Source organism: Microtus oregoni, unplaced genomic scaffold, assembly GCF_018167655.1.
Source record: "Microtus oregoni isolate MIOR12 unplaced genomic scaffold, Mior012 000016F_ref0000370, whole genome shotgun sequence".
Lineage (NCBI taxonomy): Eukaryota > Metazoa > Chordata > Mammalia > Rodentia > Cricetidae > Microtus > Microtus oregoni.
The window spans coordinates 36,553,197-36,578,592 of NW_024543075.1; the positions used below are offsets into that span (position 1 = coordinate 36,553,197).

The 25,396-nt window shown below is 46.3% G+C and overlaps 2 protein-coding genes across 2 annotated transcripts; one reads left to right on the forward strand and one right to left on the reverse strand.

Annotated features, from left to right (window-relative positions):
- Nucleotides 1–1,012: 1,012 nt before the first annotated feature.
- On the reverse strand, nucleotides 1,013–10,014 carry Eif3f (eukaryotic translation initiation factor 3 subunit F). The gene is made up of 8 exons (XM_041666504.1): nucleotides 9,610–10,014; nucleotides 4,479–4,549; nucleotides 4,181–4,260; nucleotides 3,723–3,860; nucleotides 2,385–2,476; nucleotides 1,869–2,005; nucleotides 1,647–1,760; nucleotides 1,013–1,241 (listed from the first exon to the last, which is right to left on the reverse strand). Exons 1-8 carry the CDS (start codon nucleotides 9,986–9,988, stop codon nucleotides 1,164–1,166), a joined length of 1,089 nt encoding a protein of 362 aa, XP_041522438.1. The 5' UTR covers nucleotides 9,989–10,014; the 3' UTR covers nucleotides 1,013–1,163.
- A 1,884-nt stretch (nucleotides 10,015–11,898) lies between these two features.
- Nlrp10 (NLR family pyrin domain containing 10) lies at nucleotides 11,899–19,942 on the forward strand. The gene is given in 4 exon segments (XM_041666824.1): nucleotides 11,899–12,148; nucleotides 15,751–16,051; nucleotides 17,803–19,467; nucleotides 19,470–19,942. Coding segments are annotated over 3 exon segments (2,025 nt in total). The 5' UTR covers nucleotides 11,899–12,148; nucleotides 15,751–15,774; the 3' UTR covers nucleotides 19,553–19,942.
- Nucleotides 19,943–25,396: the final 5,454 nt, after the last annotated feature.

A 25,396-nucleotide genomic window follows, 5' to 3' on the forward strand; every position in this document is an offset into this window, starting at 1 on the left:
AATTGCCTGTGTTCTATTTGCTGTCACACTCATACACAGCTGAAGGTAAGCTTCAATTTTTGATTTTCCTGCTCCCTTCTTCCCTGGCTGGGATTACAAGTGTGCCATCACACCCAATTTTATTGGGACCCTCCCTCCCCCCACCACGTTCCAGAGTTTCATGCACCTTAGGCATTCTACCAAGCCACAGTCCTGAGCTTCTCATTAGCATTTTCATTTTCTTCCACTGTATCAACTAGACAACATTAAAAAACAAAACCCCTCTTTTCCACATTGTTTTCAATGTATTTTCTTTCATTTAAACACAATGTCTGCCGTCTAGAACAAACTGGGCGATAATGAAAAGCACACCATCAAGTCATACCTGGCTCTACTTAGACGCATTAACCTGCCGCTGTCACACTAGACACCTGCGCTTGCTTCTACTTGCCCACCTCCCTCCACCTCTAAGGTGACCAACCACTACTGCCTTTTAAGTTCAGCATTCTTTGGCTTTTGGTTTGGTTAGGCACATGCATACCATATACATGTGTCTGTATGAGCACACCTTTCCAGATCAAATAGTCCGCTAAAGAAGATATTCCTCACCGTGAAGATGGGCTCATGGGTCCTAGGGCTGAGGCATGCGCCCACCCTTTTTCCTTCTGTTCAGGCTCATTAGCGTATCTCCAAGTTCCTCCAGATTGTACACAAGACAACCCCTGGACTGCCATCCAGTAAGATGCTAAGGAGGTCAAAAAAAATGAAGAAACACACACACATACCAATTTTGGAGATTCCATTTGCTATGATCCTGAGAGTAAAACAGTTTGACTATAAAGCCACTGTGCCAAGAAGGCCGTCTGTGTGGCGCGGGTGAAGCTAACAGAGCCTGGGCTGTGGGTGCACTACTGCTGATGAGTCATGCCAACACTTAACCAGCGTCTCCTCCAATGCCCACTCCCTGTCTTCTGTATGAGCTCAACAACACTTTTCTTTCTCCCAGCCAACAATAAAGTCACATCAGATAAAGTTCATTTACAAAAGGTAGGCTATGTTTATTAGGAGTCCCAAGCAGCTGACTGAGTCATTGTGACTCAAGACACAAAGACACCCTTTGCCTCCACTTCAGCCTAGTCCTGTGGTGGAAACCAAGACCAGCACAAGAGCCTCTTGGGGCTCCTTCACAGGTTTACAAGTTTCTCGTTGAGGGCAATCTGTGACTGGGTGAGGTTGGCCAGGTAGGTCACCATCAGCAGGTCCTGAAAGACAAATGAAAACAGTGAATGGAACGGCGACAGAAGTCTGGTGTTGGCTGCTCCACTGTGGACACTGGCTGCGCAGAGTCCTGAACAAATGCCACCTGGGGCAGACTGGGCAGGGGTTGAAGGTGGAAGCCAGGAGGGGATGTGCACGGACACCATCCTCTCTACCGATGCTTATAGAATCGGGGATGGAGTAGAGGCTTTTGAAGTATGGGTGGGTGTGTCCTGTGAACACAGGTGGGGAAACTAGAATTGTCTCTGTTACCTTGGACTTTAGCAAGTCCTCTACCTGAGTCTAGTTACTTAGGGGAGGAGACCCTCTGGACATGCTGGACTGCCTCCACCCTGGACTGCACCGCAGCCTTCCGTCTACCCAACTTCCATGGTCCAGCCATGACTCACATTGATGTTGCTGTTGAGCATGGTCTCAAAGTCATCAGGAACGATCTTGGGTACTTGATTAACCAGGCTCATCAAGAAGCGGCCTACAGTGTTGTCAGCAGACACTTTTCCAGACTGAGCACAAAACAGAGACTCGGTGAGGCACTGTTAGGGACTGCCATGTCACTGGCAGGCCCACAGGCTGTCAGCCTCCCTTGCCCCCCCCCCCCCCCCCCATCTCACCAGCACATCCTCAGCATACTGCAGCACAGTGCTCAGAGCATCCTGGATGCGAGCTGAGGCCCCTCCCACTTGCTGTAGGTCACTTGAGAGTCCAATCACCCGGTTGGGGCTAAAACATGTCTTCATGATGAGATCGACTGTGGGAGTGCAGAAAAAACTTAGTCATGGCAAGAGGAAAGAGGTCGTTAACCACCTACTAACTCTCTCCACCCACTCCGGACACAGTCAGCTCCCCAAAATCCCGGGTTTCCACGCACTGACTTTTCTTTCTTTGGAGAGCTCAGCTCCTCCACCTGGGTTGTTAACTACTGATGCTGGCCTCTTATGGAGATTATGTGGCCTGTGGTACTGACAATGTCCTACCCTGAACAATCTTCAACTTCTATCAGCATGAACCTTGAACAGTGTTCTGTAAGCTACCCAAGCCCTCCCTCCATCTCTGCCACAGAGAAACAGCTCCCTCCCTTGAATCAGCCTGGGGTCTCTAGGTGTGCAGAGTGGGGGAAGGAAACTCACCGCCAATGCGTTCGGTGTCATAGTATGCATACTTCACTGTGAGAGGTGTGAACATCACTCCCATGGTCCTCCCAGGGACACCCATTAATGTGCTGGGGAAAGAGAAGAAAGGATAACCAGATGCCCTTGGGAGTAGTTTCCGTGTCCAGACTAGGCTAGAAAGCATCACAGTCACAAGGGCAACACCGTCCAGTTGAGAAGGCCAGGACTGTCCCAGAAACATCTTGAGAATAAACTTTTCTTATCCTCTTCAGCCTTGCCCCTTAGAGGACAGGTGTTCCTGGCTGCCTAGACACCCATTTTCAGGGGAAACAGACACACTGGAACAATCTTTTTCTGGGGCTGAACCTCTCATTATCACTACAAGACCAAACTGACTTATGCCCCAAACCACTGGACTGGGCGCTAGAAGTAACTTCACTAAAGTTGTATTTACTATTTCAACTGTGTATTTTCATATGGATTTTGAAAGGCTGAATTTGTAGAGACTAAAAAGGGGGTAAAGGCGAGGGCTCAGTGCCTATCAACGGGCTCAAGCTGTAGTGATAACTCTTCCTTCCTCACTGCTAAAGCCTTCCCAGCAAACCCTGACAAATGGCATTGTAGCTGCCAGCAAGTTCTGTGTCAACACTGCAATGTTATCGTCTAAAAGTATACTGAATCCCAGCTCAAAAAATGTGCTTACACAAGGCCAGCATTCTCTAGCTTATAAATACTATGCTAGATTCTAGGAATAATGAATGTGCTGGTTAGGGCTTTTTAATATAAAATTTAAAAATTATTACTATTATTTTATCTATTTGACATAAACTAGGTTATCTGGAAAGAACCTCATTTTTTTTTTTTTTTCACTAAAGCAGCCTTAGGCCAGTCTGTGGGCATTTTCTGGATGGAGGATTGATGTAGGGGGTGGTGGTCCTGGGTGGTAGGAGAAAGCAGCCTGAACAAGCCAGGGGAACAGGGAGCAGGCAGTATTACTCTGTGGTTCTGCTTCAGGTGCCTGCCCTGTCTTCCCTCAATGACAGATGTCACCTGTAGGGTGAAATAAGCCCCTTCCTTCCCAAGTTGGCTTTGGTCAGTGTGTATTACAGCCACAGAAAGCACTAAGATAATGAAAACTAAAGGCACTACCATGAGGAGTGGTCACAGACAACAAGTGCTCCAGTTTACGTAGGACCAGCGAGTATAAATTATGGGGTCATACTCTGCTTCAGAACCTTCTCTAATGACAGCTGTCAAAGGAACTGAAGTCCTTGAAGAGACAACGAGCTACAGAGTGAGACCCGAGTGGGAGGTCATCCAGGCACAGAGGGAATGCCCCTATTGCCCAGGACTCACCTGACATAAGCCTTGATGCTCATGCGCCCATTCTGCAGACCTGTGTCCACAGTGAGGTGAATGGGGTTTGGGGCCTCCCGGCTGTAGTACTCATGGATCAGCACGGAATGTTCTGTGATGTCATGGCCTGTCGCATACCTGGAAAACAGCAGTTATAGATGCATGGCACCTGATGCCAATACAGAATACAATAGTGGTGGGGGCGTCTCTGGGGTCCTGACACTATGTCAGCAGTAATTAACAGTGTCAACAAACTTTGCAATAGCAAAACTATAACTGAAAATAAATATTCTTGACTTTATAGGATAAGAATTATCATCAAAATACTGAATTTATAGGCTCAAGGTTATATGTTTTGAATACTGTATCTCTGAAAGGTGAGACAAGACCTAATCTGATGACAAACAAGACTGCCCCTCAATAAAGACTTTTCCATCCACCTACCCCCCTCAACTTACCAGCCTAGGATGAGTTCATTTGGGGAGACTTTTTTGTGCAATTCATACATATTCTTAGCAAACTCCATGTCAACAGCCACCTAAGAGAGAGGGCAGGAGAGGACATTAAAAAGCTAGTACACACCAAAACTGAATAGAAAGAATGATCACCCAGCTGATGAAGAAGCCCAGGGTGTGGACAGGGGAAGCTGTGCTTTGCCTGTAGCTCGGGTTACAGACACAGCACAGTGGGGCCTTGAGGGTAGCCAGAAGATGAATGCTAGAAACTGCACAGGGGCTGCTGAAATCTACAACTCACTTCATCTTCTGACTCGTTGTGCGGCACTGAAAAGCAGTTGGTGACTTCCACTGAGTGCTTGTCAACAGTTCCTGGAAAAGAGAGAATGGCCAGGTGTTACAAAATCCTGCGGTCCCGGGCTGGAGAGATGGCTCAGAGGTTAAGAGCATTGCCTGCTCTTCCAAACGTCCTGAGTTCAATTCCCAGGAACCACATGGTGGCTCACAGCCATCTGTAATGGGGTCTGGTGCCCTCTTCTGGCCTGCAGGCATACACACAGACAGAATAATGCATACATAATAAATAAATAAATAAATAAATATTTAAAAACAAAACAAAACAAAATCCCAAAAAACAACAACAACAAAATCCTGCGGTCCCACAGTGCACAACTACTTTTCCCCTATTTTTGTTTTGCTTTTGGAGCCAGGATCCTTTGTAAGCACAAATGATCGAGAACTCCTGAACCTCATGTCTCCAGCATCCAAGTGCTAGGATTCCAAGTGTGCCCCCCCACACCTGGTTTATGTGGTGAGGACTGAAATCAGTGCTTCATGCATAGCTGGCAGGTGCTCTGTCGCTCTATCAACTAAGGGCTATCCTCAGCTCCTAATTCTGAAATGCATTTGGAGTTCTCCTCAAAGTCAACAAACATCAAGCTAATACATTAGTGCCAAGTTCCGCATAAACAGAATCAGCATCTTCTAGAGAACTCAAACTCTTCCTCCTGTCACCAAGAAAGGTCTCCCTTGGCTGTTACTGTCCACTCCCATTCCCCGGAATACTCACTCTTCACTCTCTAGAGCAATGGTTCTCAAACTTCCTAGAGCTGTGACTGTCATGCTGTGGTGACCCATAAAATTATTTCATTGCTACTTCACAACTGTAATTTTGCTACTGTTATGAAACATAATATAAATATGTTTTTTGATGGCCTTTGGTGACCCCTGTGAAAGCAATGTTCAACCCCCAAAGGGGTCTCACTGCTCTAGGGTTTCTCCCTGTATGTTGGCCTGCACAGCTCGCTGAGGCTGACTGCCAACAGAGCCGTCTAGTGTCACTGTAAACACAGCTTTCAGGGCATTACCTGGACCTCCCTTTAGAGCAGCCAGCCCATCTATCACCTCTCTATCTGTGAGTCTACCACAGACATCAGTTCCTGGGTCTCACTGAGCCATGGACTCCAACTTCACTTTCTCCTAACGTACTGGCACCTTCCTGCAAGCTTCCCACCCCTACTGCAACACGTCCCTGCTAGTGGTTTGGTCTGGCATGGTTTTGCTTTCTGAACTATGTATGCTCTTACACCTATGGGCACACATCCTCTCACCGGAGCACTCATCAGCATTTGACCGTCACGACTGCTTCCTCCATTCCAGGGCCTTAGGTCCCTTAGTTCTCCATGGCACCAGTCTCTTCTAGTTTTCTCTCTTCCTAATCTGTTGGCTCCGCATTCTTAGTGTTCTTAGTTTTTGCTCTATGTTCCTTTTCTAGGCCAAGTCCTGATCCAGAAACATTTCAGCTGATAAATGTTTACTTGCCCAATCTCTTATGCATTATTTTTGACCTTTTTCCCCCTACAAAGGCAGAGTTGAGTAGCTGTGACAGACTGCACACAAAGCTAAAAGTATTTCCCAACTTATTTTTTTTTTAAACACTGCCGTCAATCCCTGTGAGGTGATTCCATCCGCCTTTATAAGTTCAGTTACTTCTTGGCTCCTGGTGGCCGACACATGCTTGCCTACATCTCTTTACATTCTCTCCGTTTACTGTTAAATCCTTTCTTTACATCGATTGTGGGTGTGCATGGGCAACTGCTCGCCTGTGGAGCTCAGAGGACAATCTGCAGGAGTTCGTTTCCTCCTTCCACCACATGGGTTCCATGAATTAAAAGAAGGTCAGGCTTGTGAACCATCTTGGCAGCCTTTCTCACTCATTTTCAATTTAACAAACCCACTGCCACACTCAATGGTATCTCAGAAGGAATACACACCAAGCCCAAGTAAAACTCTATTTCCTTTCTTCTGTGCACAGCTGAAGGCCTAGAAACCACCCTCTGAAGCTGCACTTCTGGTCATGCTACGGCCTGCCATCTCTATTTCCTAGCTCTCAATTCTTCGTCCCTCTGTAGCCCCACTTCTCATGTGCTGTCTCTTTACTGCACCGCCCTCAATCTATCGTCAGGCCCAGCTCAGGTCTACTCCTCTCCATAAAGCAACCACACTCTCATTTCTCCCATCTTCCAGTTTTGGAGTGAGTGCTGCTCAAGAGCCTCCTGCCACAGAGGCAGGTGTCCAGAACCAGAACCACTGAGGGTGCCCCCTCCTGCCACCCTCTCATGAGAGGGGAATGCTGACCTCTTCAAGCAGCGGACTTACCAAGAGCTGTCTTTTTAAAATTTTGTTTCATTTTGAAATTAAAAATGTTTGTTTCTCGGGGCTGGAGAGATGGCTCAGAGCTTAAGAGCATTGCCTGCTCTTCCAAAGGTCCTGAGTTCAATTCCCAGCAACCACATGGTGGCTCACAACCATCTGTAATGGGGTCTGCTGCCCTCTTCTGGCCTGCAGGCATACACACAGAGTATTGTATACATAATAAATAAAGAAATATTTAAAAAAAATGTTTGTTTCTCAACAGTGATACATTTTAGAACTACTACATAAGGTGAAAATAAGTTTCTCAGTTTTCAAATTCCAGGCATGTTATTTATTTTTTGAGATTCAGGGATCAAAAAGTTAGTATTCCCCAAAATTTTAAAATTATGGTATTTAAAACATAATATTTATGCTCTATAATTTGAATAGTTAAACTTTTTGTTTAGGGCTGGAGAGATGGCTCAGTGGTTAAGAGCATTGCCTGCTCTTCCAAAGGTCCTGAGTTCAATTCCCAGCAACCACATGGTGGCTCACAACCATCTGTAAGGAGGTCTGGCGCCCTCTTCTGGCCTTCAGGCATACAGACAGAATATTGTACACATAATAAATAAACAAACAAACAAACAAATAAATAAATTAAAAAAAACAAAACAAAAAAAACCTTTTTGTTTAAAGGATAAAGAACACTGAACTTAGTAGTGCTTACAAAAAACTATACCCTATGGGTATATTCACTGAAAATAATTTAGTCATGTCTTGCTTCCTCAGGAAACACACGTGGGCACCATCCACTGAAGGACTGACTTCACCCTGAAAATGTGTCACGCCTTGCCAGGAACTTTCACATCTTCTCTGTCTGTCCTTCACAACCTTTTGAAACAGTTATGTCTCAGTGTTTCCACAGGACATCACACTAGCAGAGTCATCACTTCTTTGGTACAGGGACTGTTTCCACCTTGAGTTTAAGGCTACAACAGTGTTCCTTTGATTGACTTTGAATTCTAAGTACCTAGCAGTTTTATGGTACATGAGAGTCACCAATGATTTCACTTAGCCAAACAAAGTCTTTTACAAATTAATGTCAACCCCAAAGTCTCAGTTCCTACCAAGCACATATCGCTTCATTTGTTTTTCCATCAACAACTCAACTGTTTTGTAGCGGTGGAAGCACCGAGCAGGATTCAATCTGACTGAGAATTCAGAGACTACAGCTGCCTTGCTAAGACAAAGGGGGTGCAACATAAGCTTTAGTAGACGTTGATTCCTCCATGTAAACAGCTCCACAGACTGAAAATTAGATTGTATATTCTATCTGTCAAGTGGCAAGTCATTGATGCAAACATATTGGTTATAGACGCTCACAGTATGGCAGTTCCAGAAAATTAACACTGTGAGAGGTTAAAAATAGAGGGAAGTCAGGAATGAACTGAAATGATGGAGAGCACAGAAGATACTTGTGAAGAAGAAAATGCAAGTGTGTTTTGATGAGAGACAATGTATCAACTCTTAAGTTTCTGTAAAGGGCTACACTGTCAAAGAAATATATGGTGTGCTAGTCTGGCCTCCTGTGTAGTAGAGGGCGGCCAACAGCTGCCGTACCTGACGTGTGCCAATCATCACTTGCCTTCTGTAATAACTTCATTCTCACGAAAACAGTCTGCTAAAAAAGTCCCTGACAGGCCAGGCGGTGATAGCGCATGCCTTTAATCCCAGCACTTGGGAGGCAGAGGCAGAAGGATCTCTTTGAGTTTGAGGCCAACCTGGTCTACAGAGTGAGTTCCAGGACAAGCCCCAAAGCTACAGAGAAACCGTTTTGACCAGCCCCCCACCCCCCCACGAATCCACAAAAGAACCAGATATTTGGTGATTTGTCCTATGACAGAAAACTAATTGCTGGAGTCTGATTTGTCCACTTTGAAGCAACTGAATGGTCTTCCACAGTACAGGAACTGCTACGAGATCACTAAGAAATAAATGATGGACGTAACTAGAATGGAAGGCCAGTGTTTAAAAGCTGTTACTAAGGCAGAGTGCAAGCAAGTCGAGAGAGAGAGAGAGAGACAGAGAGATGTACTCAGCAATCTTCAGTGCTTTTCCATTTACAAACCACTTTAACATAAACTATCTACGTCCCCAAATCTGTAACACAGGCAAAGACAGGATCACTCATTTTCAGGTTGCTTGTAAACAGGTCATACTACTGTTTGCGCCCACATGGAAAATCAGAGGAGCGTGAGGTGGGGGCAGGAACTTGGGCCTGAGCAGATACAGCTTTTAATCCACGGGAAACTAGTATGAGGGAGGTCCTTGGGACTGAGTGGCTGTCTTAAAAGTTCAGGAAAGCAAAATATTATATATCCGGAATCACTTCTGAACATACCTGGTTTACCTGTTGAATTGGGGGAAGCTTTTGACACATCCTCTTCTCATACATGGGTGGTGGGTACGTGTGTGTGTGTGTGTGTGTGTGTTGGTTCGTCAGCGGATAAGAGGGAAAATGTGCGTACTGTGCTTAAAAGAGTCAAGAGCTTTTAACTTCTTGTTGGCAACAAGCGTCCTTCGCCGATAGGAATATAAAATTACACACTACTCAATAGCTCATACCTACTCCTTGCACACTTCGGTCGCTCAACACAACAGCGATTCGGCAGGATTCAAGTCACTTGGGAAGGCAAGTGCCATCAAGAAGGTGCAAAAGAGAAGCAGGTTAAGAGTTCAATAGCGATGGGACGAGAGAGATGAACGGGAAGAAAAATATTCCTTTCTCCAGCACTCACCCAGCAGGGTGCCGATAACCCGGGCAGCTCCCTCGTTGCGTCGCTCGTAGCTGTCCACGATGGAGGCCAAAATGACCGGGTGCAGTCTGACCACGCGGCCGCCCGGGAAAGGCCCCGGGAGGGCGGGCCCGGGCTGTGAAGGCGCCGGCGTTTGCGCAGGGGCTGGCGTGGAGGCCGGGGTTTGGCCCGGAGCTGTAGGCGTAGCGGCCGTAGAGTCGGAGGACGAGGCAGGAGCCGGGGCGGCAGCGGGAGTCGCAGCCGGCGCCGGAGCCGGCGTGGGCGCTGTCGGGGCGGCAGCCGGGGCTGCGGTGGCAGCCGGCGCAGGGGTTGCAGCCGCAGTGGCAGCAGGGACACTTGCCGGTACGGCCGGGGATGCCATCTTGCGGAGAAAGAAGGAGCCCAGAACGGAAGGGCGTGAGCCGGACAGTATTGGGAACCTGGTTGGCTGAATTTGTACCACGTGAATCCGCTCTGGCTGACTATTGGGCACTGAAATTTCCGGCTGGTTGTAAATGTTAGTGAGCTCTGTGCGCATCTAATTTCCGTCCGATGCACACTCAGTGAGGAGCAGGCTAAAGTAGTTCCTAGTAACTTTGGGAGCGACTGAGGCGTGTGTGTTGTGGGGTGAGTGGAGAGAAACAACTAGCAATCTACAGAGTTGCCACCAGATGGCGGTACAGATTAGCGTAAAGGCCGCAATTCTTTTAGACTTAAATTGGATATTAAAAGTCAAAGTGATCTTTAAAGGGGCGTTTCTCTGTGTCTCTGTCTCTCGCTCTCTCTCCCTCCTCTCTTCTTCTCTCTCTCTCTGTCTCTCTGTCTCTCTCTGTCGCTCTCTCTGTCTCTCTGTCTCTCTCTGTCTCTGTCTCTCTCTGTCTCTGTCTCTCTCTCTCTCTCTCTCTCTCTCTCAGACACACACACACAGTTTCCCTTTTCTCTTCCTCCTTTTCCTTCCTCCTCTCCCTTCCTCCCTTCTTCCTTTCTCTCTCTTTTTTCTTTCTTTCTCTCTGGCTCTCTCTTTTTCTTTCTTTCTCGCTCTGTTTCTTTCTTCTTTAATTCCCTCCTTCCCTCTGTCCCTCCCTCTGTTCCTCCCTCTGTCCCTCCCTCCCTTTTTTCTTTGCTATTTTTGAAGTCAGGATCTACTCTGCAGTTCATGCTGGCTGGAGTTCACTATATAGGTCAGGTTGGCCTAAAATTCACTTCAACCTCCCTGCCTCAGCTTCCTGGATTAAAGGCACGAACCATCATGTCTGGCTAACATGCTTTATTTATGATGGCTTCATAAGGTGTCACTAGGGAAGTATGTTCATTCAACAATTTAAATGCTTAATATATACCAGACACTCTTTAGCTGCTTGAGTATACCAGTGAACCAAACAGCCCTGGTTTTCACTTCACTGAGGGAAAAAGAAGCACTAAGTACTGAGTAAATCCTATATTGTGTTAGAAAGTACTGTGATACATGGTAATTATATATGTATATAAAATTATGTCACATATAAAAATAAAACTCTAGGACCAACAGTGAGGGAAACATGGTCCACACACACAGTAAGAGGAGACCCCTCTTATTCATAAGCTGATCAGCCTTTCCTTCTGTCCAGGCTTCATTTGATGGGATGAGTGACACCCACAATGGGGAGCACAGCTGGCTTTAGTCAGTTACTGATTCAAATGTCAGTCACATCCTAAATACAGCATCATAGAAACTCTCTCTGATGTATTGCCCAAAGGTTGGAGCACACAAAATTAACCACCGCATGTCACTTTCTAGTTCCTGGGGGGAACGTGTCTGAGAAGTCATGCCTGAAAAAACAAAACAAAACAAAACAAAACAAAACAAAGCGAAACAAGCAGGATTATCTCTACCAGGGAATCATATGAAGGTAGGCCTATAGGTTGTTTACCTAGCCTGTTTCAGGGATGGAAGAAACATTACAACACACACACACACACACACACACACACACACACACACGTGCACGCGCGCTCCAGCCAGCTCCCTGCTCTTGTCTCTCTCCTCTCTGTTTTTTCCTGCTCAGATTATGTGTTGTATGTCTTTCCTATATCTCTTCTTTCTCACTTTTTCTTCTGTTTCTACTCTTGGTCCTGCCTTCCCCATTTTAATCTTCTCTCTTTTGGGGACTCAGTTTCTCTAGTTGTCATCTCTGCCTCTAGCCAGGACAGGGTTAACACCATTTCATCTCTTGCCTCCGCCCATCCAATAAACTCAGTTCCTGTTTCTATAAATACTGAGGTGTTGCTGAGAGTCTGGCCCAGTGACTTAGACCTTGAGAGCTGGCGTTGGTGCAGTAAGTCCTCTGCTCTCTGGCACCCTATGTATGCCGTCATGTCTCGTTCTTTTGTTTTCTCATCTTGGCTTCTTGCTTAATCGCTGGTGCTCTGGTTTCTGTTTCTAGCCTGATCTTGGCTAAGGCTTTGGGCAAGTCAGTTCCCATTCCTGCCGTTTCCTCTGAACTCCAGGGAGTGCTCACAGAGCACCGCAGTTGGGATTTGGAGAAGGGATCAAGGTGCACAGGTGAGAGGGCTGGCTTCGTTCACCCCCTGGCTTTCCCATCCCCTACCACCGCTGCCTTCAAGCTCTTTGGAGATCCTATAAGCCGTACATTGTATAGAATATAGCTTCTGTTAGACATGCTTACATCCATCTTCTGACCATGAGACCCACACAGTTGTCTCTCCTTTCCAGAGCCTTTCTCACAGAAGCCACCCTCCAGCTTTCCCTCTGTTTAGGGTCCTAATCCAGTTCCAGTCTCAATTCCCCCTCCTGCCCATTTGAGATGTCTAGCCTGATCTCTCTTTTGGATGCTTTTTGTTGGCATTTAAAAATATTCCTTTTCCGTGTGAGAACAAAGACCTTTCCTTGGCCTAGCATTTCCCCATCACTTCGCAGAGTCCCTTCATGGAGAAGCTTCCCGAAAGACTACACATGTTACCTCCATTTCTTTGCCTACTATCTTTTCCCCAAGATGATCTATGACCTATTGTTTCATCTCAGTGATACATGTGTATGTATCAGAAATTCAATTTATTACAAAGTCTGTGCCTTCAGTTTTCATTTTTCTCACCATCACCATCCTTCTTCCCCAAGGCAACTACTTTAAATTTTTAACTGTCTTATGTCTTTGTACACATGCACACACACACATAGACAGACACACACACAAGAGAGAGAGAGAGAGAGAGAGAGAGAGAGAGAGAGGCAGACAGATATATTATGTGTTTGTCGCATATGCATATGTGTGTGAGTGTAGGTGCTTTGTGTATCACAGGCCAGAGGACGTCAGGTATTCTGGACTATAACTCTCTACCTTGTTCCTTTGAGACAGGAACTTTCATTGAGCTTGGATCTAGGTTAGGGGGCAACAAACCTCAGTCATTCTCATGCACCCACCCTCAGTGGTTTTACATGGGTGCTGGAATATGAATTCAAGTCCTCACGCTTGCTTCTCAGGTGCCATGCTTACATAGACAGTGTTCTTATACACAGAACCATCTCTCTAACCCTGCTGCGTCTTTGTACTTCTAAACAGTACACACACAGCTGCTTTTTGACTCAAGGTTTTAGGTGTCACCCATTGGCCTTTTACCCTAATCATTCCATTACCATCCTCTCTAATGTTAAAAACATGACTTTATGCATATGGGTGTTTTGCCTGCATGCATATCTATGCACCAGGTGCATGCCCAATGCCCTCAGAGCCCAGAAAAGGATATTTGATCCCCCGAGACTGGAGTTGTAGATGGTTGTGAGTTGCCATGTAGTGCCGGGAATCAAACCTAGGTCCTCTGGAGGAGCAGCCAGAGCTCCTGGCTATGGAGTCATCTTTCCAGCCTCTCGGCTGTTGTCCTCTCATTGAGATTATAATAAAGATCGTAGTCATCCAGTGGCTATTCTATTGTTTGTATGCAAACATTGTTCGCCTGAGTGCTTTAGCTTGCTGTGTTTTATGTCTTATTCTTTTGTTGCTCCTAAAATATTTATTTTACTTTCTTTTCTAGCTTTCTGGCAACTTTACTGTTGTCTGTACCTTTGGTTGTCTCTCCATAGCTTTTTCAGGAAGACAAAGGCATCAGTTAAACTACCAATCTGTTGTTCTTTTCATCTTGAAGGCAATTATTTCAGAGATTGGTCCACATTTAGGGAGAGGATGGTGTCCCTGCTCTCTAGACCAATTGGCCAACTGCCTTTTAGGCACATTTAGGAATGTGTTTGTACCTCTGCTTCACAGTTCCTGTTTTCTTCCTTTTTCACTCTTCCAGAGCCCAGCCTGCAGTGCTTCACCAGTCTGGAGAAATGGTACAGTGGCAGAGAATGTGGGGACAGTGCTCCACTTCCTTTGTCAACCACCCCAGTCTAGACTGGGGTCAAGTTGCCGAAAGGACAAACGCTTTCAAGGAGGGATGTGAACCATCTTGGGTTCTTTCTTTTGGTCATGCCTTTGCTCCCTCCCTTGTTTCCCAAGTTTAATGTTTGCAAATGAGGTCAAGTTTTTATTTTCTTTCTCTCTCTCTCTCTCTCTCTCTCTCCCCCTCCCTCTCTCTCTTTCTTTCCTTTCTTTTCAGTAGGGTTTTTCTGTGCAGTCCTGGCTGTCCTGGAACTCACTCTGCGTACCAGCCTGGCCTCGAACTCAGAGGTCCGCCTGCCTCTGCCTCTTAAGGGGTCAAGTTCTCTTCTGGTGAACAATTGCTCGTGCCAGCTGACAGATCTGATGTGGAGGCATCAGATCTCTGCTTCCCTGTTCACTGAGGTCCTTCATGGGTTCCAGTCTCCCCCCACCCCCCCTACTGTGCCCATAGACAGATAGTACATGTTGGAGAATTCACACCTTTACTTGGAATTCTGACCTTACCAGATAATCATTAACTGGCGGGTTTAGGGTAAGAGGACCCAGGCTTGGCCTGCAAAGCTGAAAATGGACCTGTTGTAGCTCTCCTGGACAGCTAGCTTTTTGTCCTTTTGCCCCAGGGAGCTGAGTCATTCTCTCACCTCCAGCTCCTCAAGCCTGAGCTTGACTGGTCCAGGGCTCTGTTGTTGTCTTCTTGTTCTGGAATGTGTTTCTCCAGAATCGGAGCTTTGTAGGGAATCCCCAGTGTTCCTGCGTCCTAATGTGTTTCTGAGAGGTCTATTCCTTTCCCTGGTTTTCAGTCAAAATACTGATACTCGAGTCGCAGCAAGCCCATTACAAAAGGCTTTTCTGAGCACCTCGTCACACTTCCACAATGGCTTCCCCATGACGCTGGACGACAGGCGTCTCTTGGATTCGGAAGTCCCCTCTTAGTCACTGTTGCTCTCCTTCCCTTAGCAGATGCTGAGTTCAAGTCTAGCACTAATAGTGTCCATTCCCTTAGCCTTATCTGAACTTGACTCCTTACAGGGAGACCAATTTTGGACGCCGTGTGTGGCTGTGCTTGTGATGTTGGTGTATGAAGCAGTGGACTGAGGATGGAGACTTCCTGTTTTCTGTCTCTGTGGTCTCAGCAGATAACGCACATGTTCTGGAAACAGTCACAATCAAAGACTTGTGAAATTAAAATACTCTAACATTTTTTTCTTAATGATAATTTAAGGAGGCACTGAGTGCCGATGGGCGCCTGGGGATATTGCTTAGCTGGGAGAATGCTTCCCTAATACACATGAACCCCTAGGCTCAGTCCCCGGCATCCCACAAAGCCAAGCATAGTACTGCATGGCAGTAATCACAGTACTTAGGAGGCAGAGCCAGGAGGATCAGAAGTTTAAGGTCATTTTCAGGTACAAAAAGAGTTTGAGGCTGATCTAGAAAACATGAGACCCTGTCACACACAAACATGTCTACAAGTAGGAAGAAAGGGAGGAAGAAAGGAAGGGAGGAAGAAGAGGAAGGAAGGGCGGAAGGAAGGAGGACCTTCTTGACAATTACCCACACAGTCATACTTACTATCTGATAGAACAGGGATGATTAGATAATTTCCCCTGTGAAGTCAGACAATCACCCACTTGCCTTTCTCAGAGCTTTGTCTACCTGGTCTCTGCTAGGCCTCTGGTCCACAGACTGCCAAGCATGGAGCAGGCAGGGTGGAGGAGGAGTCTCCAGGCTGCTTCCCACTCAGCCTTGTCTCACTACTTCTCACTTCCAGGTAGCTGGCTGAACTCTGACCACCATGGCCTTGGCACAAGCCAGCAGCCCCCGGGAGGCATTGCTCTGGGCCTTGAATGATCTTGAGGAGAACAGTTTCAAGACGCTGAAGTTCCACTTACGGGATATGACCCAGTTTCATCTGGCCCGAGGGGAACTGGAGGGTCTGAGTCGGGTGGAGCTCGCATCAAAACTGATTTCGATGTATGGAGCCCAGGAAGCCGTGAGAGTTGTGAGCAGGAGCTTGCAGGCCATGAACTTGATGGAACTTGTGAACTACCTCGGCCAGGTTTGTCTAAATGGTGAGTGCAGCACGAGGGAGGGAAGTGAGGTGGCACCAAAGACACCCCCAGGCCCCACAGATGCTAAGAGCCTGTAATCCATACCTTTCACTATCCTGTCCTCTCCTTATTTGGGGATCTGCAGAGTCCCAGGGTCTCCAGACAAGGGGTCTGAAGAATGTTGGGTGCAGTCCCTGAGCTGAAGGCAGGGCTTTATGATGTCTTATGGCTAAAGTACCTTACCTCCTAATTATAGTTGCTGTTTCTAGAGAAGGGGAGGGGATGGAGAACAGTATTGGTGGAGTGACTTCCATTAACCAGAAACAACAGCCTCAGCGTGTGTGAGGTCACACCTCCCCAAATTCATAAACAGCTAGACTGCTGTTCATGGAGAAGTCAGTGGGCTCATGTGAACCTAGAAAGTGATGGGGCCTAAATGGCTACCTGGTCTATTTTTGAGGTGGGGCGGCAAGGGTGCAGGGGTTGTATTGGCACCTGTGATCTTTCCCAGGTTCCTTTCATTCCTGAGCCCTTCTGCGCTGCAGACATGGGAGTGGGCAAGCTGGGACGATAGATCAGCCAGTAAGGAGCTTGTAACAGAGACACAGTAGTTCAGTAGCAGAATCCATGCTTTTGTTTGCTTGTTTGCTTTTGTTCAGCTGTGAATTAAGCTCTGACCCACCCCTTACCAGGAACAAACTCGGCTCCTGCACCAGCTTCAGCTTCTCTTCGTTCCCCTCTCTGTCCTCACCTGGCCCCAGGAGGAAATTTCACAGGATTTCTCAGGAACTTGCACATTGCACACACACTGATGTTGAGGTGTACACACCCCTTCCCCCCAGAACACACATACTCTGTCAGCACAGTCTCATGAGCATGTGTACATACTAATGTACTCACTTTCAAAACATGCCTACACACATCACACCACACAAACACACATCACACTACACAAACACACATCACACCACACACACATCACACCACACACACATCACACCACACACACATCACACACATCACACCACACACACATCACACACATCACACCACACACATCACACACGTCATACCACACACACATCACACCACACACACATCACACACATCACACCACACACATCACACCACACACACATCACACACATCACACCACACACACATCACACCACACACACATCACACACATCACACCACACACACATCACACCACACACACATCACACACATCACACCACACACATCACACACATCACACCACACACATCACACACATCACACCACACACACATCACACACATCACACCACACACACATCACACCACACACACATCACACACATCACACCACACACACATCACACCACACACACACCACACACACACATCACACACACATCACACCACACACACATCACACACGCACCACACACACCACACACACCACACACACAGTAGTTTCACTTCATAAAGTCACAGCTTCAAAGCAACACAAGTTAGAGAGGGCAGGAGATGAGACTAAAGAGCAAACTCAGGAGGAGGAGTGGATGGGGGGGATGTGGAAGGGAGGTGAGGCTAGGGGAAGGGAGGAGAGGAGGGAGGGAAAACTACGGTTGGTATGTAAAATAAATAAATTTTTAAAAATAAAAAAGAGAAAAATCAATCAAAAATAAACAAACAACAACAACAAAAAAGCAAACTCAGGGTTTGAAGGGCCAGTTTGCCTTTTGTTGTTCCCGTTCCAACACCCAAAACCCCATTTGTGTTACTCAGATTACAGGAAAATCTACAGAGAGCACGTGCGCTGCTTGGAGGAGAGGCCAGATTGGGGTGTTAACAGCAGCCGCAACGAGCTGCTCCTGGTATCCAGGTCCGGTCCAGGGAGTTCTGGATCACCTTCCCGTTCGGACCAGCAACAGGAGTTGGGTCCAATCAGGATAGAGGCTTTATTTGCTCCGGAGGCGGAGTCCTACTCAGCCCCTCCCATAGTCGTGATGCAAGGATCTGCAGGCACCGGGAAGACGACACTGGTCAAAACACTGGTGCAGGACTGGGCCAAAGGGACCCTGTATCCAGGCCGTTTCGATTATGTTTTCTATGTGAGCTGCAGAGAAGTGGTCCTGCTGCCCAAGTGTGACCTGTCCAGCCTCGTCTGCTGGTGCTGCGGAGATGACCAAGCCCCAGTCACGGAGATTCTGAAGCAGCCTGAGCGGCTCCTGTTCGTCCTGGATGGCTATGACGAGTTACAGAAGTCCAGTCGTGCGGAGTGTGTACTACACATTCTCATTAGGAGAAGGGAGGTACCATGCTCCCTCCTCGTTACCACTCGGCCTCCGGCTTTGCAGAGTCTGGAACCCATGCTAGGTGAAAGGCGACATGTCCATGTCTTAGGCTTCTCTGAGGAGGAGAGGAAGAATTATTTCAACTCCTATTTTATGGATAAGGAGCAAGCGAGAAATGCCCTTGAGTTTGTGCAAAACAATGATGTACTCTACAAAGCATGCCAGGTTCCGGGCATTTGCTGGGTGGTCTGCTCCTGGCTGAAGAGGAAGATGGCAGGAGGTCAGGAAGTCTCAGAGACACCTAACAATAGTACAGACATCTTCACTGCTTATGTGTCCGCCTTCCTGCCCACTGATGGCAATGGGGACAGCTCTGAGCTCACCCGGCACAGGGTCCTGAGGAGTCTGTGCAGCTTGGCAGCTGAGGGGATCCAGCACCAGAGGCTGCTATTCGAAGAAGACGTCCTAAGGAAGCACAGCTTAGATGGCGCCAGCCTTACCGCCTTCCTGAACAGCATCGACTACCGCGAGGGGCTCGGCGTCAAGAAGCTCTACAGCTTTCGCCACGTCAGCTTCCAGGAATTTTTCTATGCCATGTCCTTCCTCGTGAAGGAGGACCAGAGTCAGCTGGGGAAGGCAACGCGCAGAGAGGTGGCGAAGCTGGTGGAGCAGGAGAGCTCTGAGGAGATGACCCTCAGCCTGCAGTTCTTGTCTGACATGTTGAAAACAGACGGCACTTTGAGCCTGGGGCTGAAGTTCTACCTCAGAATTGCTCCCTCTGTAAGGCAGGATCTGGAGTATTTTAAAGAAAAAATAGAAGCCATAAAGTACAACAGGTCGTGGGATCTGGAATTCTCTCTCTATGAATCTAAAATAAAGAACCTCACACAAGGTATCCAGGTGAAAGATGTCACCATCAATATTCAACGTTCAGATGAAAAGAGACCCTACAAGGAGAGGCTGTTTTCAGTGAAAGGCAGCTTTGGGAAGGGGCGGGTACAAAGTCCTCTCTTGAAAACCAACACTAGCATGAAGAAACAAAAGGGGGCTTCTAATGGGAAAAGCAGAGGGGCAGAGGAGTCTGCCCAGATGGTTAAAAACAGTAGACTGGCAAGTACAGAAAAGGGGCGTACAGAGATAAAGGGTCAGGAGGGTGGGGGGGACGGGAGAATGGGGAAGGACAGAGAGTTAAAAAGGATGGAGAGCTGGGAGAGCCGATGAATAGGTACCAGAGAGAGTGAAGGACACAGCGACAAACAGAAGAGGGAATCACATAGTCAAAGACCAGGGGACTTGCATAGCGTGTGCTCAATGGGAGCAGCCAGCCTTTACCATGGGTGTCTAAAGTTTAGTCAGCTAGCATCTCTCCTGCTAGGAGCTCTTCAGTACCTCTTGTGGTGCGAGGTCGCTTTAAGTAGCCTCTTCTATGTTTAATCAATGACTAAGACTTTTAAATCTGATATTAGTTTCCTTTATAAACAAAATAAACTGTTTAAATTAATAAAGCGGGAATAATATGCATTCTGTAAAATGTGGGCATATATGGAACACACCTGTGCTGGACACAGCAGAAAGTCCTGTTGACTCTGTATTTGTCTTTCACTGTTGCTTAAATAAAGACTAGCATCTGATTCTTTCTAGAAACATCTATACTTTCTATTGTTAAAAGTGGGTCATGGATTGTTATGGCCCTAAACACTGGTCTTGGAAGTTCTACTGTGACTTGACTTAATTCTGTACTAATATGACCACTGTTAGCACCAGCTACGCCATCAACTGACTTTCCTCCATGAAAAGATGATGCAGTTCCAAGAACAGGTACTTCTCCTGCTCTGGGTCTCTAGATAGAGAAGGGAAAAAGAAGAAAAGGATTCTTGATGCAGGTCTAATGAGTTGACTGAACACATTTCATAGTTGTGGAGCTTGAGGTAGGGTTAGGAGCCCCACCTATTTTTAGATTCCTCACACCGCTGCTAGCCATGCAGAGGCCTGCAGAGCCTGCCAGCATGGGACTTAATCTTCTCAGCGGCTCTTTCTGGCTCTAGCGTGACTGAGTATGGGTCCCTTAGCATCTCACAGAAAATCTACAGGACTCTTTGCTTTTCTCATTTTTCCCCACTATGACCATCTGCCAGATGCCTAAATGCCTGACTTCAGGATCCTAGTCCTTGTATGGTGAGCTTAGGACCCTGTAGCCCTGACTATTAACTGGTTTCCACATGGGAAACATGGTGGCCTGACATTTGACAATCATGCCCATGAAAGGGGAACCCATAGATTGTGTGTATATACAGAATATGTCTAAGAAGCAATCTGTGTGCTTGTGAGCTTTTGTAGAGAGCAATTGATAACTGGATTACTGACAGCCAGTTGCACTTATTGGTACTCATTGAGATAGTCTGTGTGGTCTCTCCAAAGAAGTGATGCTCTCAGAAGACCAACCCTTGAATGTCATGGATAAATTGGAAATAATGAAACAGGTGCACAGCCATATCCTTGCATGTTCTTGGTGCCAAGGAGGCCTGTTTAAGCAATGTGAATCTAATACACAATTATGACTGTAGACAATGTTCAAAGATTTCACTTAGGAGTCATAGTCAATTCAAATTGGCTTGAGTGAAAAATTAAATGATCCAACACTTTTCCAAAAATCCAGAAAACAATAAAAGAAACTTCCTGAATTCTAGTTTTGAGCATTACTTGCTCTATGTTTTTGTTTTGAAACAAGGTCTGTTTCAAAACATGGTGGAGGCTGGTTGCTGCTTCTGAGAGCCATGCACATTGCTCCATTTTCAGGCACACAGTGGGTCAATATTTTCATTAAGAAAGTTGTAGCACTCTGCTCACGAACCCCATTCAAGTGCTGGGCCTCCTGAAAGGGCCAGAGTTTGTGCTGGCAACATGAACCAGGAAGTCACCATTTTAAAAGAAGCTTCAGGCTTTTTTTTTATTGCACCTCTTTTAAAGGAGCCATGGTGCTCCTGCTGCAAGCAAACAGAGCCCATCCAAAAAAGAAAAATGCTTAACTCTGTTCTTTTGTGTCTAGAAGTTCTTTCCAAGCTCTCTCAGGTTTTAAGTGGGTTTAGTTGGTCCCATGTTGGGCGCCAGTTTATAGTTGGAGGCTGCTCATTTGTTCCCCTCTGCTCAGGCCTGAAATAATTACATAGAAACTATATTAGTTAAAACACTGCTTCACCAATAGCTTAAGTGTATTGCTAACTAGCTCTTATATCTTTAATTAACCCATTTCCATTAATCTGTGTATTGACACATGATTGTGGCCTACCAGTAAGGTTCCATCCAACATTCAGCATCTGTCTCCTGCTGCAGTTACATGGCTTCTCTCTGACTCTGCCTTTTTTCTCCCAACATTCAGTTCAGTTTCCCCACCTAGCTCTATTCTGCCCTATCATGGGCCTAAGCAGATTATTCATTCATCAACCAACAAAAACAACATATATACAGAAGAATATCTTTGGTCTTAGCCAAAGCTGGCTTCAAACATACTATGTAGTAAAGGATGACCTTGAACTTCTGGCCCTTGTTCCTGGACCTCTCAGAGGTGGATATTATAGTATGCTGCTCTTTCTACCAATGTCATCATGGATATTTCCCCCTCTGTTGCTACTTATTTTTTTTCAGACACGGGGTTTCTCTACATAGCCCTGGCTCTCCTGAACTCACTACATAGACCAGGCTGGCCTCAAACTCAGAAATCGGTCTGCCTCTACTTCCTGAGTGCTGGTATTATACAGAAGTGCCACCACAACAGGCTTTCTTTGTTGCTACTTTTATCATTGCCTTTAGCTTTCATTTCAGAGAGTCACTTTTATGTGTTAGAAAAGATTTCATTAAAAAGCTCAATTTTAAATGATAATTATACCCAGCCCACAATCTTCTAGCAAAGAAGTTGGGGAAGATTCTGATATGTTCTTAGAAATGTCCTAAGCTTCCAGCACTGTGGCCTTTAGAAGATAGACATTTCTGTCAGACCAGTCCTGGATTGCATGACCCAGGTAAGATGACCACACCCTCCAGGTCAAATGCCTACACCACAGTGGCTGCATGAATAAAGATAGTTTCGCCAAGGAGGGATTCAGACAGAAAAAATAGTGTGTCATACAAATCCAAGCACATCTAATGAATTAGGGTTCCTTGGAATGTAGGGGAGACAAGAAGTAATGGGTCCATGGTGACTAGTCTAGTCCTGGTGGCTAGGCTAGAGGAAGCAGTGGCTTCAGGCAGAGAGAGGCTGTGTCCACCCATCCTTACTTACCCTCTTCTCCCATTTATGGCCCCATGACTTTCTTGTCTCTCTATCATGCTATGAGGGTAACACTGGATTGAAACTCACAAGACCCTGAGTATAGAACAGATAACAAGGTCTATGTATGTATCCTGTCGCAGGGACACACAGGTCACAGTACATCTTCTTGTTCCACAAGAGAACAGAGGGTACTTGTTTTCTCACTTCCCATTGTTCCAGACCAGAGGCTGGATTCGTGCTGGCCTCTCTGAAATGGGTTTGCATTGCCTCGTTGTTTCCTCCTCCTCCTCTTTCTCCTGCGTCTGTTTAATGTCTATGGGTGTTTTGCCTGAATATCTGTCTGTCTATGTACCATATGCAGGCGGGGGCTAGAAAAGGGAGTTGCATCCCCTGAAACTGGAGTTAAAAATTGTTGTGAGCCACCGTGTGGGTGCTGGGACTTGAGTCTGGGTCCTCTGGAAGATTAGCCAGTGCCTGTAACTGCAGAGCCATCTCTTTAGCCCATCTGTTTCTCAAGAAAACATTTTAGGGCTACTTATGAATGTTGTAAAAAACATTTCAGAACTACTTCTAGTTCTTGTTGCTCAAAGTCTTGCTGATATCCCTTGAATCCCTGGGGCCAAATGTCTTGAGCATCTCTGTGGAAAGCACTGGGGTCTCCCTTTCACTGCTTTCTTCTGCAATCACAGCAGGTCTAGGGGAAACGTCTTTCTTCGAAACCTTATGTTTCTTTGTTGAAAGCAGTCTATAAACTGGAATTCTGACCTACCTCATTCCTCAGGAGCCTCCTATGTTCATGAACTGTACACATTAATAAGATGTTTGTCGATCACCCACCTTTTGTGATATGGGGTTCATTCTAACTGAGAACCTCCTGAGTTGATGAAAAAATCCATTTTTTCTTTCTACTGTACTAGCAGTTTATAACTATGGATAATATTTTCTAAAAAATAACAGTGGAAAACTAAGATAACTGGTAAGTGACAAAAGCTTTCATTTTATTTATTTATTTAGAGGCAGGGTCTAATAGAGTACAGGTTGGCCTCCATCTTGCCTCACTCTGCAGTCAAGGCTGGCTTTGAACTTTTGATTCTCCTGCCTCCAGCTCCCAGAACCGGGACTACTTGCCTGTGCCATCATAACTGCTTAAAACAAGACTCTCTTCTTAATCATATTTTATTTTAGATCCTCTGAGTCCTACTTTCAACTAGATTCTGTTTTTTTGCCAGACCAGACCTGCCCAGTCCAGTTTCAGCAAGAGTCCTATTAAGTTGTGCTACAGAAACCCCACCCTTTGAATCTGACTGCCCTGGGTATCTAATCAGGTTCTTCACCCTCTATTATTCAGGTAATGTCTCATCACCCAGGTCTGCCTTCTGGAAGAATCTGGTCAGGTTGGCTGAGCTAGACTCCCCACTACCCTGGATATTTCCTTTTAGTGATTTTTCTGTGCACAGAAGCCGACTGCTCTGTGTGTAAACTGCCTGTGGTCCATGATGAATTCGCTTTTATGTTGTGGTGCTTTTCCCTGTATGGCAGTGGTTCCTGAATAAAATCCCTCTCTACCACCCGCTGTGTAGTTTGGTGGCTTCTCTATCACAGTTCACGATCTCTCCTCTCCACCACAATGCCTGCATCAGTCTTCATCACCCACCTGAGAAGGGTAGGAGGCAGAGACTGGTGCCTGTTGAGATCAGACTGTGCACACTGTAAGTAAGTGCTCTAAAGTAGGGCTTTTGGGCCTTGCCTTGCCACAGGTGGCTTCATTCTATGGAGGGGTATTTGGCTCTATTTTAGTATGCGAGCAGAGGCGGGATGATCGCACGGTGCTGTGTGTAAACACCACCTGTCTGGCCCATCTCATGAGGTACAGACTGACAAACATGTTCTTAAGAGCAAAATAAGCATCGAGACAGGATAGAAATATAGGGAGGTTTGGGGGGACGAAAAAGGGAGCCCTCTCCCTGGAATCTAGTTGAAACCTCTTACCCCTCAGAAGCAAGAATCACAGCTCAGCTCAATCCTTACTGTGTATACTGATAGCTCTAATTGGTGTCTACCCATCCGCTCACCCTTCTGGATCTGGTCTTACACATCGCATCCTGGTTCTTTGGTTCCTCGCCGTGCCTTTAGGCCTCTGGAGTCCTGTATAGCTCACCTCTGCAGTTCCACTCAACGCTAAGGCCTGGGTCAACCCGTGGCCCCGTGGCTCAGCTCTGCCTTGCCTCTAGCCTTCTCCAATTGAGTTTCTGAGTATCTAGCTATCCAATGCAGAGATTCTCTTTGCACTTTTATCATCTTTCTGTATTTACTAAGGCTTCTTTGAACTTCTTGAATTCTCCTGTGGCCTCTTTAATTGATTATTCTGTAACTATTCTGTAGCTATTCTGTAACACACACACACACAGAAGGAGTATGTGATCTGAGAGTAAATGTTAGTATATTGATGCAAAAACACAGATGTCATCTCAATGGGAAAAACCATATAGTTTATTCTGAAGCCAAATATGAGATATGGTAGCCCAGGAACACATGTTCAGATTTTCCCAAATATCATTCCAACATGGTGCCAGTTCCATGGTAACAACAAAGAATTTCGTAAATCAAGACACTTTCCAATTACAGTGGTGGAAACATAAGAGAGGCCGTTTCTAGCAGGATGGGGAGATCTGCGCGTTCTGAGGGCCTTCTCAGTTTTTGGATGGATGGAAACCAGTGCTCTGTAAGATTCATGTATCTTGGAAGGTTTCCTGTGATTGTCACAAGAACATGAGGTTACACAAAGAGAATAATGCTATGCAAGGAGCCAAGAGTGTCC